Source organism: Dendrobium catenatum, unplaced genomic scaffold, assembly GCF_001605985.2.
Source record: "Dendrobium catenatum unplaced genomic scaffold, ASM160598v2 fragScaff_scaffold_1546, whole genome shotgun sequence".
NCBI classification, from domain to species: Eukaryota; Viridiplantae; Streptophyta; class Magnoliopsida; order Asparagales; family Orchidaceae; genus Dendrobium; species Dendrobium catenatum.
The window spans coordinates 111,146-127,598 of NW_021320008.1; the positions used below are offsets into that span (position 1 = coordinate 111,146).

Sequence of the window (16,453 nt, forward strand, 5' to 3'; positions counted from 1 at the left end):
TTTGACTATAAAGTTGCTGAATTAGAGTTGGGATGCCCCAAATTTATTTTTGAAAAATTTCAACTCAAATTTGCCTCGAGATTCATGCTTGATCAAGATTAATTTTTGATGATATATCAATCACTATGATATAGCTAATCATTTTATTCATCTATTTAAAAATAAACTATATTTTGATATTAAAATTAAAATTTTACTGTCAATAATATTAATAGGCTAAATAATAATCAAATTATACGTTCTCTCTTTTTAACAGGAAAAATAAAATGATTAGAATTTTCTAGCAAAAATTTAGATAGGATGACCTAAATTTGTTAAATCTACTATAAAATAAAAACAATATAAATTTTCTAGCTTTAAAAATCACGCTAATCAAAGCTTGGAGAGGATTTCTTTTATTTGCAAGGTTCAGCACTTGGCTTACATTAAACAAATTTAAGTTTTATTTGGGACCGTTTCTTTATTGCTTCTAAAACAATTTTTTAATAAAATATTTTTAATTCAAAAAAAAATTCTATTAAAAATTTACTTAAAAAAATAATAACAAAAATCATCCCAAATAAAATCTTAAATAAAAAATTAATGGTGCTGCGTAAAGAAAACAGTGTTATTAAGGTCATTAAGACTTCGTTTGGGACAGCTTTCATACTACTTTTTAAAACGATTTTTCAATACAAAAATTTTAAATTAAAAAAAAAATTATATTAAAAAGCAAGAAGAAAGCCTTTCCAAACGAAGCCTAAGACTTTTTGCCTTTATTACAAAAATGATTTTCTTTATTAGTGCTCAAATGTTGAATGAAATTTTCTTGAATATAAATAGAATTTTTTTTTAATTCTTGAATATAAATAGATTAAAAAGATACTCGATGATATTTAGGCTTCATTCGGGACGACTTTCTTACTGCTTAAAACAACTTTTTAGTATAAAAATTAAAATTTTTATACTAAAAAGTTGTTTTAAGAAGCAACAATAAAGCAACCCCAAACGAAGTCTTTTGAGCATAAATGTAGGCTTCATTTGAGACATTTTTCTTACTGCTTACAGCTTTTGAAAGTAATTTATTAATATAAAAAATTTTAATTAAAAAACTTTCACTAAATAATTACTTTAAGAAGTACAAAAAAACCATCAAAATGAAGCCATACAAAGCAACATTAGTTTTAAATTTTGAACTTCAAAAGCACCATTATAGGCTTTGATGTCACAAACAAAATAGTAAAACAATATACAAAAGACTTGAATAATGCTGCTGGTTATGATGAACACAATCAATAACATAGAAAAAAACAATAGAAACAAAGAAATTTAAAAAAAAAAATCAGAGTATATACAAATCAACTCAAATAACAGGTTTATAATTCATTATTTTAAATGTACCCATCATAAAATAAATTTATAATTTCCTCAGCAGAACCAGGAAAACAAAACATAAATAAACTGATTTCAGTTCTGCTTTTTAAAATTTTGCTGATTTTTCAGTTCTACTCTCTGATAAAATACATGATTTTTTTTTAACAAAATTGAGTCAGGAATCTCAATAATGCAACTGAAATACTTAATTGGTTTTCATAAAAGAAATGAAGCTGATGGATTCAGGGCTTAAGAGCCAAGGCAAGACCTAACCTGGAAGGTGAAATTATAGCCTTAGGATCATACTCAGCTGAAAGAGTTAGCAGAGATTTGGGCCTCCATTCATGTTGACAAAGAACTGCAAGCTTCCCATTATTGCTGAGCCTGGCTTTGACAAGAGTGAGGGGATCTAAAGCATGAGATGTTCCAATTGTAAAGCTATTCTCTGATGTTTTTAATCTGTGAATCATTTCAGCAGCAACTGCTGATCGGTTCAGAGGATCCAGGAAATGAATATATGATGCCTTCACAGTTTCTCCCTTGTCAGCTCTACAGATAAGAGGGATTATACTGATTAGACTAGAATTTTGAGCTGTGGTAGTCAATGAGCTGGGTTAAAAAGGCTTTAAATTTTCATAAATTCAAAGTTTTATATGGAAATCATGCAGCTTTTGGATGTAGGAAAAGAACAATATTGTGCTGAAAAGTTAGATAAAGACTTACCAAGCAATGATTTAGGCTTCGTGTGAGACGGCTTTCTTACTGTTTCTTAAAACATCTTTTTAGTACAAAAATAAAATTTTTATACAAAAAAACTGCTTTAAGAAGCTGAAAAAAAACTACCCCAAATGAAGCCTTAATCAGTCATCAAAGAGAAAAAAAAAAAACGGATAGCTTCTTCAAACCCCCTTTTACATTAGTTTATGAAATTCAATTTGGTTAAGAGTAAAGGTTAAGATTTTAATTTTCGATAAAATTTATATTATATTAAGATTTTGAAAGTTGTGAAGAATATTGCAGTGAATTAGATAATACATCTTTTCAAACAAACTTTGATATTAAGATGTTAAAGAACCGAAGAAGCATTTAATAGCAATGCTGATGTTAAAAATCATACCAATTATAATGGGATTAAGCTTATGAATCATATAATGAAGCTATAGGAAAGAGTAATGAATAACGGCTAAGAAAAAATTACATCAATTTCGGATAAACAATTTGAATTCAAGCCGGGAAGATCTTCTATAAAAGTTATTTTTGTATTAAGATACAACAACAACAATAACAACAACATCAAGCCTTTATCCCACTACGTGGGGTCGGCTACATGAATCCTTTTTCTCCATGTGTCCTATTAAAGGTCAAATTCTCGTTTAAATCTAATAAAGAAAGGTCATTCCTAATATTTTCTAAACAAGTCTTTTGTATTAAGATAATAAATGGATAAATATAAGGAACAAAAAAATGATCTTTATATAAGTTTTATTAATTTAAAAAACAAAATATTGGTTACATCAAAGATTAACAGTAAGCCCATATATTTTATGTATTGGTTATAGAGATGTTTATAAAAAGATATTTGAAGTTATATGCTCTGGTGTATGTATTTTACATATGATATAATTCAAACTATAGAAGCATCCATCGAAATAAGCAAAAAATTTGAACAATTGATGAAATATTGAGAAGCTAAAAGCGTTAGAATTAGTAGGAATATATATTGAGTATATGATATGTAATTTTAACATGTATGATGTCAAAAAATATCATTGAATATTATTAGAAGAAACACGAGAAACCTACGTATGATAGATTTAGGTATCTTGCATATCTTATGCAGCAAAATGAACATATAGTTAAAGATGATAATGTAGCTTTTAGACTTACGACAACATAATAAAAAAAATGGAGTGGCTCCAGAATTTCCTATTCCTTGCAACCATTCCGGTAGTCTCCTTGCGAGCTTTTCAATAAATTTCAATTTCTATTTGTATCAATTATTCCAAAACAGGTTTGTTGAAGATTTTTTTATTTTATTGGGCTTCCAATTTTGCACCTATTACTGCAGTTCTATCCTAGGCGACCGGATGCCGAAGACTGACGCTGGCGAAGATGACGCGAATGCTAGCACGACGGATGCGGATGAGCAGCTCGAATTGCCACTCAATGAGCAGCTCAACGAGCTAGTTTTCTCCTGTAGAGTCGAGCTCGAGTTTGATATTTGACAGTCGAGCTTGACTCTCGAACACCCCCTGACACGAGCTCGACTCGACTAGACTCGTTTGCACCCTTAGTTAGGATTATTGCACATCTACCTAGTGTTCACAAGTAAGAAATCTTCTACATTCATCAACAACCCTCAAACAAGCACCAATATTTCATAAGATAAAGTCAGAGCCTACTAAAGATGCTATAATATATAAAATATATATATCTCTTTCTAATGTTGATTAAAAATTAGAAAATGATTATAGAATGGAGAATGACTGATGAGGACATCGTTAGAAATTTCGACACATGTATCATGGGAGATGCCGGAGATCGACGGCCACGAGCATGAGTTTATATTTTGAGTCATTTTATGTAGTAATTTATTTTATTTTTCAGTTTTTCCGCTTTTGCCCTTATGGGTAGTTGGTCGATATTGTAGCCCAAGGGGCATTTTAGTCTTTTGTTTTCTTTGTCATTTTGAGGCCTATATATATGACCATTTTCTTATGTAAGAGGATTGATTATTATTAATGAAATTTTCTACTATTGATCTCTTTGTGAGTTCCAACTTCTCTAGATCTCTTTGTGAGTTCTTGAGGGGAAAGCTCTTAGATCTCTTTGTGAGTTCTAGTGGGAAGTGTGAGGTTTGTGATTCTCGATTTCCTTTTCTTCTCCACCCATCTCTTTCCCCCTTCACCTCAAGAGAAGACAACCACACCCATTGGCTAGGAAAACCCGACCCCCACCTCCTTGCCGCCGTCCCTTGGACCCGACCACCACCTCCTTGTCGCCGTCCCTTGGAGCCCAAGCCGCCGGCTTGATCCTACCACCGGCCAGCCACCTTGCCACCAACCCCCTTCCATCCGCCTACCTCCCCTCCCTTTCTCTAGCCATCATTTCGAAATTCAAATTTCAAATTTCAAATTCTTTCCAAATTGGGAAATCCAAATTACTAAAGTTCTTTATGTTGAATCCAATTTTAAATTAAAACAAATTGGATTTAATAATTTTCTTTCCTAGTCATCATTTCGCATTTGGAAACCCCCCTCCCTTCCTCCCCAATCTCCTCCTCCTCCTTGATTCCGCCGGCCCCTTAATGGGGTTTCCCATTGAATGCTCTTTCAATGCCCCTCCCCCTTATTTGAAATTCAAAATTGATTTCAAATATTCTCCCTCCAATTTCACTTGAGCTGAAATTAATTTCAGTTTTCTTACTTCTAAACCCCTCTCCCCTCCCTCTCCCCTCTCTATCTCCACTTTGCCACCTAAGCAACATTAATCCATCCCTAAATCCCCTAATAACCACCGGCCCCATTAATCCCTTAATTGGGTTAATTTGAATTTCAAATTAGCTTCTTCCATTAAGAAAAATCTGAAATTAAACTTCAGATTTTCCCTCTCTTCTCTGTCCCCAAATCACTTGTTTCAACCCAAATAACTCCACCCATAGCCGACCCCTTCACCCTCCCAAGTCTTCTCCCATTATCTCCTCACCTCCTCACCAAGCTCAAGAGAGATTCTCCCAACCACCACCACTATCATGCATGGCCGATCTGGAAGTCGACCATGGTTTCTTACTTGATGATCAAGGACAAACCAACATCCTTGAATCCCCCTTTCTTCGACGTAAACCTTGATGTGGATTCTTCCGTGGAGGATTACTTAAATCGCATCTTGTTCACACTAGTATCTTTCATCGATGAGCCTATTCTTCCCGGACGTTGGATGCTCATTAGTCATCCCGTGGACTACCCGCCACCGGCTACCTCTCCAACGGACTACACTTTGGGCGCCATTTGTCTCCTAGTGGAATCGCTCAGTTGCTCTCAATCTTCCTCCATTAAAAGTGCCACCAACAAGAGAGTGAGTGACGGACCCAAGGTGAAGAGATCTATTTGTTAACCGGGGATTCTTGTTTCTTAACCATAACATTGTCTTATTCATTTTATGTTGTTCATTTGAGAGTACCATGTTATTCTAGTTGTAACCGCATGCCTTACATAATTTCTACTTGATAATTCGGAAAGCCTAACTTGGATAAACATTAATTCTATAACTAACAACGCTTTAATAATCTTATATTAAAATTTCCAAACAGTTTTTGTTTCCCATGCATATGTTTCACATCAATGACTCCATGCTTGACAAAGAATATTCAATCTAAAGTCGAACTTGAGTTGGGATATACACCTAAATATATCTTTTGGTTTGCAACAGTGCATGCGTTTGAATATAAAGCAAAACAAGAGCTAAAATCTAAATCTAAAATTGAATTTGAAAATAAGATCGCATTTGAACTAAAACTAGACTTGAAATTTGAACCAATCCTTGGCTTTATAAGTTTAAAAAAAAATCATATTTGTTGAATTTATTAAATTATATGATCAATTCTATAACTCCGTAGATATAACTTCAATCTGAATCGAGCATATATGTGATTAGTCAATTATTTGAAAGACTTTGCTAAAGCTTATGAATATTTAGATGAAGTTTTCCTCATATTTTTTTCCTCCTCCTAGAATTATCTATATATTAAGTAATAAAAAAATTTGTAAGAATTTTGTTATTACACCTATATTCAACATATTATATTTACCAATATATGCATGATTTGCATGAAAGCTTTCACCAAAAGCATACTATTTAACTATTCAAATACAACAAAACAAAGATGTTAAAGCTCATATTCCTTCTAAACTTATAAAGATTTTCTCAAATTTCTTAAGAAAATTTAACCAAAGGCTTTCAAAAAACTAATTAAAAGAAAAGTAAGACCATACAAAATGCTCATCAAGGATATGAACTCTCAGAGGTGGCCACGAAGCTCATCTCCTACTAAGAAATTCGAAGGGTCAGTATGCATTGTATTGGGACAAATGCATACAAAATAAAACTCTAAAAAAAAACTGGTATTAGTCAAATTATTATTGTATCTAATCTAAATTTCTTCAATAAGCTATCAACCAATTCTGTAATTCCTATATCCAATTCATCATATGCACATTTCCAAACAATTATATTAATTTAGCTTCTAAAGCTATTATTCCTCATAAAATCATCTCCACTACTAATGGTGGATAATAAATATATCTTCTGAGGTGGAAAGAAAAAATTGTGATAACTCATGCATCAAGAAAATCCAACAGCCATTGTCAGATCCATTGGAAAAATAATAACTAATGAAATCATTAGAGCCAAATTTGATGAAAAGCTAAAAGTCTACATTAATTGAATTTGAATTGTAAGCTTTAAAACTACATTTCAAATGTTGTATTTTGAATTGTAATAATGGACTTATATTTAATTTTTTATATCATGCATATGAAGAACAACAATTTTGCATGTGGATTTTTATCCTAGATTTTCTTATAATATATAGCTCTTCTCCTATTTATGTGGATGATTTGAGATACTTATGGCTCCCCTGATTTTGTAGTCTTTTTTGGTGACTTCAATGATCGAGATTCATATTTTCTGGTGGCTATTAATATACTCTCAAGTGGATTATGGTTCCTATTCCTTGTGGACATTCCTACAGGTTCCTCAGAAGCTATCTCTCTCCATCTCTCCTCCCACTTCTTTTCTTTCTCTTATGAAGGTTTGAAGTGTCAATAATCTTGTTCACATACTTCACAATTTGATTCAATTACGTGCACAAAATCTCAACCCCTTGCATAACTTTTATGACCTTTAATTTATGATTTTTAATTTATATCAATAGGAAAAAACCATAGCAATGGAATTGGGGTTTTTATTAGCTTTTGGCTTTCACTACTAGTAAATAGTTAATTATGAGCGATAGCTTTCTTCATTATGAAATTTGCATGTTTTCTTGCAAAAGTTTTGCAATTAGCTTAACTCAACATTGCATGCTAGAACTGCATTAGAAACTCTAGGCCCTAGAATGCCCTACATCACCTCCACATATTCTATCTCACTGAATGAATGAATAGATCAAAAAGATGTAAGAGGGTTTTACAATTTTTCATTGGTCAGATCTATGCAAAGTGGTTCCAGATACAATGAATTTTTCAAAAATGAGGAAAAATTCATATGCTTTGTTGCAAGCTACCAAAGGAAAAATTCCTGGTAGTTCCAATATGCTTTTCCATATGAAAGGTCAAGTAAAGGTGACCAAAAACTTGGTTAAGCTCTCCTTTGGAACAGTATCCAAGTGATCAGCAATTCTTCATGAATAAGAGTACAAGTCCATAGATAAACTATCAGTGCGTGTCAATTCAGTATAAGGAACATGCTTAGAAATTACCAACAAGCAGATAATAGAAATGAAACAATGAATTTCGAAATGAAATGAAACCCTGCACTTCTAAGGCCTCGTTTGAGACGTCTTTCTTACTGCTTCTTAAAGCGGTAAGAAAGTTGTTTTAGTAAAAAATTAAAAATTTTATACTAGAAATATGTTTTAAGAAGCAGCAAGAAAGCCGCTCCAAACGAAGCCTAAATCTAAGATTCTCAATAAAAAAACAGAATGCACCATGAACAAGAAATAACTAGATAACCAATAAACAGATAACAAGATACTTACAATATCAATGCAGCAGAAAAATCCTGTTGGTTAAAGCTAATCCCTGCATTGTATTTGGTAAATGTTGCAGAAGTACTATCAAATCCAACCTCAGCACCAATACCAAATTTCCTGGAGCCAATTGCAGCTGCAAGCTCCAAAACTGGTATAGTATTCATGCCGATGCTGGAATTGATGGCAACATGATCATGTAAGTATTGGACATCCAGCTGCCACAGAATATTGAAGCTTATGTCAAAAAACAAATGATTTGATAGAGAAAAAAAAGTAATACTTAATTCAGGAATGAAACTTCAAATAAACTAAAAATTTTGAAGTCATACTAATCATTCTGATATTGGGAAAATGCCAAAATAGTTAAGTGTCTAATATGCACATGAACAAAACTTTATATTAAACGACTCAAACAACTGGTAAAAAAAATGTTTGAAATTAATGTATATTACATTCTACTGCAAAAAAAATGATCTAATTCTCATCAAACAAAATGGTACAGCATAATTTGTAGAAGGCTATGACATCGGGTTAATAGAATAAAAAGGTGGCAAGAACCGTGACAAAGGATAGCATGTGTTGGGTAAGATCAAATTAGTACAAGAAATTTAAAACAGGAACCAACTTAATTGTCCATAAGAGATTGAAAATAAATTCTAGAGTTCATAAATCAATATATAAAGCATTAAAACATGATTAATTTTACATTTTGCCATGAATATGTGACAGCATGACTGAGGCTTCGTTTGGGACGACTTTTTTATTGCTTCTTGAAACAGAATTTTAGTAAAAAAATTTAATTTTTTATTAAAACTCCGTTTTTAAGAAGAATAAAAAAGCCATCCCAAACGAAGCCTAAGAGGAGGCATGAAAGGAGATTAAGAAAAAACCACATTGATCAACCATACCATTTAAGCTTGAAGGAAATGATCATGGGAAAAGTTATCTCAAAATGAAATGAAATTATATAACACAAAGAACTACATATAATTACCTTCCCAGACTTCTGATCAGGAATTTTGAAGCTGAATGTAGTCTTTGCACCAGATACAATCTCATTAACTGTAACTGTAGTTGATACCTAGGCAACAGTTATTTTTGGGAATAAGTTGACTGGAGAACCATGCCTAAATTGTAAAAAGCATGTGGGAAGTAAACTTAAGACATGTAAACCATCGATATATGGGAACATACTAAGAGAATCCATGCAACATCAAGGGCAAACGAATTGAATACAAAATGTATACTTAAGGCAAGCAATCAACTTACATTGGAATTGGTATCAACCTTAACATCCACAGTTGTTTTACCACTTTTGTATTGTGTACTTATATCACCAACAAATAGGTCATCCAACTTTACACCAGTGGCAGTTATGCCCTGAAATGTATGGAAGATGTTTTAGCAGGTACATTTTCGAAAATATCATATAAAACTAATCAGAGAAAATGTGTTAGGGAATAATTAAGGTAAAATTTTCAAACCAATGCATCTCCTCAACATAAGTACTGTGTGACAAATGGTTCCTCCAGTTTATTAATCAGACACTCCATGCATGACAGGATTTTGGGGGTGGGGCATTAACACTAAGAAAAAAAATGCATTTATTCTTATATCATCGTATATGCATGACCAAAAAAAAAAAAACAGTTCATGGTCATCTACATTTAAATTAGGGACAAACATTAATCACTAGTAAAGGTAGATAAATCCCCATATTCTCAAATGATCAAATGGATGACTAGTCTAAATAGTCAGAGCCACATCGGCCCATTTAATGATTAATGACGGAAATGCAAATAATGAAAATGATAAATGCAACAAAGCATGAAAGAACAGATACAAATGCTTCAAAAAAAGCTAAAATACAAACAGGTCAACACTTTGTCCAAGTTAATCAAAACTTCAAATTCTGACTCGAGAAGCTGGACTAGATTTAGAAGTACTATGTTTAGTTTGTTAGGAAAAACACAACAACCACAACAACAACAACATCAAGCCTTTGTCCCACTACGTGGGGTCGGCTACATGAATCCTTTTTCTCCATTGTGTCATGTTAAAAGTCAAATTCTCGTTTAAATCTAATAAAGAAAGATCATTTTTCCCTTAAGTTTGAGGGGGACTTTTCTATCACACAACAAGCCCGATGCATTCCTTCACTTCAACCATCCAACTTGAACTCTGCTGATAATATCCTCATCTATTTCACCATCACTATGAACAATAGATGCAAGATATCTAAAACATGTACTCTTATTAATGACTTGATCGCCCAAAGTCATAATCCCCTCACTAGGACTATTACTACTAAAACGTGTACTTTGTTAGGAAAAACAAAGAGGATAAAAAAAGCCAACCTAGTAGTTTACCGGTTTCCGTGGCCCAAGTTATAACATAGTTTCCCCCAATGACTAAAGCATCACCATGCTTTCCTCTTCATTGAATGGGTGAAATGTAAAGCTACCAAGATTCCAAGTAGGAAGCTAGCCAAAAGAAGTGGAAGGAGAAAGTTTTGTGTAACGTTAACACCATAAACTCAATCTTTATTGTTGTGAATATTCTAGCATGCAATAATTTTATTCCTATAAAAAACTCAAGAATTTATTAATGATAATAACAACAACAATAATAATCTAACATAAGAGTACTTGAAATGCCCAAGAGAACAAGAAAACAATCTGGAGCTTAAAAATCTAGAATATTAGAGGGTCTTTGGAACAATACTGAGGCATTAGTTTCTTTTGCTTACAATGATTCTAGCATGATAATAAACTTTTTTTTTCCTAGCATGATAATAAACTTGATGTTACAAACACCCATGATTTCACATACCTATTTTTTGCCTAAAGTGACCAGACATATATTTGAAGAAACTTCAATAAAATTTATCTGACATAATTCATAGTTTTATCACAATCAAATTAATAGAGAATCTTGTCATGGTTCCCCCGATCCAAAAATAAGAAGGTTATGGCAATAGCTTGACATTGTTTCCAGCAAGATATTCATTCATTTCAATTAAAAAATGTGGTAGTCATCAAATTTATCATTTGGAAAGCTGGTTGATATGTGGCATAAGCAAGGGCTATTAGCCAATTCTCCAGGCCATATGTACAATCCGAAACAAGTTATATCTCCAAAAAAAAATAAAAACTAATATTTCTTTAACTGATACATTTATTTGTTCTTTCCATTCAAAATTCTTTTTGAGACTAAATTAGAAAAGAAAAAAAAGAGGTTGGGGGGTGTTGGCACAAAGGAGAACGGTATACCATGTTTCTCCTATACTATATAAATAGTTTGATTTACTGCATGAACATACTAGTTAGGAGATGAAATAGTCTCGTTGTCAAAAGAGATTATAATGATAGTTAAAGTTAAAGGATGGGATTAAAAAAGAGGGTATTTTAGGAATACGTCTTCTTGAAATTATTACAAAATACAATTTAGTATTTATATATTTTCCTTGTGCTGCGCAACAGCTGATTTTGCGTACAACAAGAGTGGATTAAGATCGTGTAGACTATGGAGCAAGATATTTTTTGTAATAAATAATTTTGTTTGATTTTTTTATCTTGATTCTATTAGAATGAAATATGTTGAGTTCATTTTTTCCATTTTGCAATATTAAGTTTTATTTTTTTAATATTGATTTTGTTGAACTTTTTTATTGAGAACGTCATTGTTGTGCAAGAAGTCTACTTTCATACAAAAGGACATAAAATAAGTAGAAAACTAGATTTTATAAAAATTTCAAGATGTATATTACTAAAATATCCTCATTTTTAACCCCATCAATTAAGTTTAATTTCAATTTTCATGACTTTTGATGGCAGAACAATTTTGGCTCCTATGTAAGAAATCCACATACTAAACCAGACCTTTTATCATCTGGGACTAAATTGGACCCCACAAATAGATGAGGGACTATTTTGATCGTTTTTCTCATTATCAAAATATATATTAAGCACATTAAATACCAAAATAAATATTGATCATAGAAATTTTTAAAATCCAATGCAACCACTAACCAATTTTACATCTAGAGTAAGAAAATCAAACTTTACCTAATCAACTAGGTCTTTAAATAGTAAACTCTCAAACAAAAATCGCACAAGTATAAAAAGAACTCAAGAAAAATAGGCATTTCACTTTGAAATTAGAAAGAATGTGCACATGGAATTCATACAACACACTCATACATAAAAATAATAGCTATGTACTCATCATAACTAGATCAAAAATGCTAGTTCAAAGAAATTGTTGCCAATATAAAGTGCAAATCAAAACATTATTAATCTTAAAAAAAGTTGCAGTTTAGACTATTACCAATCCAGCAGCACTTATTGTTGCCAATGAGAACTTATGATTAAAGTAATAATCCTTCGTCAAAATATCTGCAAGAAGATATAGACAATGTTTCAAAATTTGAATTATTGTGATTATTATAGATTATATTTGTCTTAAATGGAATAGAAATGGCATAAGCAAAAATATTAAATGATATAGGAATGTCATAAGCAAGCATCTTCATAATTAGGCTATAAAAAATTCTAGTAAGGAAGAATAGCTTTACAAATTTTGAAAATACAAAATCTATCACATCTTCATCCATCAGATAAATTATATTGTATGGAGTGCTTAAGCTGAGCATGCGTCAGGCACAATAATCAATAAAAAATTATTAAATTCTATTCAAGCAAGATTAAGAGCAAAAAACCAAATCAAGGTGATAAACATAAGATTCATAAAAGTAACAAATTAGGGTAAATTGGAACCATAAATATTAAATAAAAAAACAATTAAGGCACTAGTGCCAAAATTGCATGATGTGAATACCAAGATATGGGTCACATTTTCATATAAGATGCAAAATATCAAAAAGTATTAGAATAAGCTTATTCATGAAGAAATCATTTGTATTTAGAAGAGCACAAATAGCAATTTGATATTAATGCAATATACTTTAAAAGCAACATTGCAATATTCAAACAAAAATTGTGAACTGTCAGCCATGGTTAACAACATAAATATGATTGGAACAAAAAATTGGGATAACTCTTTTCATCTATTACATAAACATAACAGTTGAATGTATAACTTTTAAAATTGATTAACCGTAAATGTACAAAAATATGCTAAAGGAAAAGGGTCTTACATGAAAGAGTGATCCAAGAAGACTATTGGATGGTTTATAAGGTCAAATATAATGGAAAGATGACAGAGATCAAGGAAGACTATTGGATGGATGATAAGATAAAAATTAATGGAAAGATTGGGGTAATTTATATAAATTGACATACATAAACATAGATGAAGAGAGTGGAATATTGCACAATGTTGCTTAGTGAATGATTAAAATAGTGGAGGATTATAAAGAAAAATAGAGGTGATGTGATGCAAATGAGTTTCTAGTGATGGCCACTAAAGGCTATCAACAAGGAATATAGGTAGGGTTTTCACTAAGAATTTACCTTAAATCTAAAAAAGGGATTTTTTTCAAAAAGAGAGTAACACAATTTAAAAACATGTGCATCTTGATTATTCCAGGAGGATGATATGACTATCCCTCATAGTGTTTCTTCTTCAATAAAGAGATAAGGGTGCTCTATTTTGCTTATCTAGAAAAGATTACCCAAGCATATTTGGTGTTTAGTAAATCTCATGTTAATGCAAAAACTATATGGAATTTATGTACACCCAACATTATTATTCACATTTAAATAGAATAGTCAAGATATGGACTGAACAATTGCTCATAAACAGCAATAAAGTTAGGGTTCACTCAAATCAAATTATCAAGCATTTATAATCATACATAATCACGATTCTCATTTCAATTTTTCTCCTTTTTTTTTGGCAATATATTTTACAGCTCAACCTCCTGGAAAATAATTCAAGGAAAATTCGTCATTTTCAAGGTAAAATATTTCCAAATGTAATAATACAAGTCAAATCAGTATACTTAGAGTTCATTACTCCTGCTTAATGATTAAATGCACACTAATGTGATGATAACTTTACATGTGATCTACCAGTTTCGAAAGCAACAGAATGGTTTAGTAAATCCAGTTACATCTGCTTAAGGATCAGTTGATAACCACAATAAAAGATATAAAAAATATGAAAACTAGCCTTTTGCTTTCTTCCCGATCTCAAAGAATGGAGCTGGAGCACTACCCATCTCTAAATCAAATAATCACCAGCTTCCTGGCTGCAAAATAAAAAAAATCATAAAATTAGGAAAAACAATCCTATAGTTGAACAAGACAAACAAAAACTATTGAAGTCGATTTCAAAGTAAAAAAGATAAAAAATTTATAACCAATATAAGTTAAAAAAAAACTTCGCACACTATTTTTAAGAATATTATAAATGCTCAATTTGAAGAATCGAAGAAGTGAATATTCATTTCAACAGATCTAAAACCAGTTACAGATATTGATACATATAAACATTGGTTGAATTGTTTGGTATCAGCTGACAAAGAGGTTTATTTTGAAAAGCCACGAGGATCAACTTAACACATGATTAAATAGCTCATAATTATCATCTTATTTATCAAATGGAGATCAACTTCCAGGAACAGATTCTGAAGAACCCCATGAAAACATCAGTGTTGATCAATGCAACCAAGGTTGGCAGATACCACAGAAAAATTTCAAAAAATTCAAAAAAAAAAAACCTTGGATTAACGTAATCGAGCTCCTTTTATAGGACAAGTAACTATCGGCGAAGCTATCAAAAAACTGATCATAAACAAAAGAACGAAACTCCGTTCTAAATGAATCTAGGGATAGATAAAGGTACGAAATTTGAATTGTTACCAGATTCAGCCACCGAAACCCAACAAATAAACAAAGAGTGAGGGCCCGCGCGATGGCCGGTGGAGGAGCTAGGAGCGACGTCCCGAACCGCAAAAACCCTAGTTTGCGGTTGCGCGGGTTTTTGCGGCCTGGACAAAGCCAGCGTTTTATTTATTTATTTATTTATTTCTTCCTTGCGGAAAAAGCAGAACAAAATTTAACTATTTAAGGGCCAAACATTTCTTCTTGAAAGGCCCGGCGGTCCACTGGACATCTTAGCTAATTCTATTAATATGGGCTTGACCTGATAACGGCCCAGCCCAGAATTGACGATTTAATGAAAAAAATTTACACCTACAACTATCATAAAAAATTATATCATAACAAAAAATTATAACATATATAATGCATAACAAAATGTTTAATCAAAAGTTAATAGATGAGTCAAGGTCGGAAAAAATAGGCTCAGTAGTATATTTAAGAAGGCAAATACCCGTCTTAGTTGAGTTAGAGCAATAAGCATGCAAGAGTTAACGAACACAACTAAATTACACCAATGAAGAAATTCAATTATCCTCAGTGCATTCACATATAGAAGGATATGAGTGTAATATCTATAAAACTTAGAAACAATAATAATTGCTATTTTGCATAATCCGTTAGGGTGATCTTCAAAGATTTGACACTTCAGCCATTTCATCGACAGAGAAGATAACATTTTCATGCAAGCAATGAATGTAGTTAAAAGAGGAGGAGTTTGGAATATGAGCAATGAGTCGGCCTTTTTAAGTTAGGGAAGAGGAGATGGCAAGTAGCAAGAGAATGGATTTAGATCCCAAAATAGAGGGCAAGTGAGAAAAAAAAAAGTTAGAAACTCTAAAGCATTCATGGAATAGAGGATTTCATCGTCAAAATTGGAGGGAAAAAAAGGAGAGATCATAAGTGGAAGTAGTGGGGAAGCTTCAGAATAGGGAGAATACAAGAGAGAAAACTTTTAACTCTGGAGGAGTTGAAGGGACACATGTGGGGAGTCAAAAAAAAGGGGGGATCATTTAGGGAGTTAATCATTTGATAGTCTCAATATATAATGCCTCCTTAGCTAATAAGCCTCTCATACCACTTGCCTCTATTACCTTTTGTTGGCAATATAGAATATCTATATTAAGCTCTTGGCACATTGACTTGCAATACTAACCTGGTTAGAGCCTATCTTGTTAAACACTAATCAAATGATGTTTTTATCTTTCATGCATAATTGTTCATTTCTAGTGATGAAACGACCGCACATCACCATCAGGTGATTAGAATATATCCTTAGAGTAACTAAGAAATCTTTCATCTCTTTATAAATGCTCATCGATTTGAACCTTATAAAAGACTGAAAATGTTAAGGTTTAACACATGTAAATGAGAGATTTCTTGTGCTTTAATTATCCCTCACCTTCATTGTTCGTCTATTGAATTATGCTCAATGAAGCTCTCTCATGTATTATATAGGCCACATGATAACTCTCCTATGGGTAGGTGAGATGCTTACTCTTTT

The 16,453-nt window shown here is 32.0% G+C and overlaps 1 protein-coding gene across 2 annotated transcripts; it reads right to left on the reverse strand.

Moving 5' to 3' along the window:
* Window positions 1-1,329: 1,329 nt before the first annotated feature.
* On the reverse strand, window positions 1,330-15,101 carry LOC110106350 (mitochondrial outer membrane protein porin 6). Of its 2 annotated transcripts, none has more exons than XM_020836228.2 (7): window positions 14,932-15,101; window positions 14,240-14,318; window positions 12,434-12,501; window positions 9,374-9,484; window positions 9,099-9,185; window positions 8,111-8,319; window positions 1,330-1,902 (listed from the first exon to the last, which is right to left on the reverse strand). In XM_020836228.2, the coding sequence occupies exons 2-7, from the start codon at window positions 14,286-14,288 to the stop codon at window positions 1,596-1,598; spliced, it is 831 nt and encodes a 276-aa protein (XP_020691887.1). In that variant the 5' UTR covers window positions 14,289-14,318; window positions 14,932-15,101; the 3' UTR covers window positions 1,330-1,595. The 2 variants fall into 2 exon arrangements, with proteins under 2 accessions (XP_020691887.1, XP_028556342.1); XM_028700509.1 differs by lacking the exon at window positions 14,932-15,101 and adding an exon at window positions 14,790-14,906.
* Between the last annotated feature and the right edge of the window lie 1,352 nt (window positions 15,102-16,453).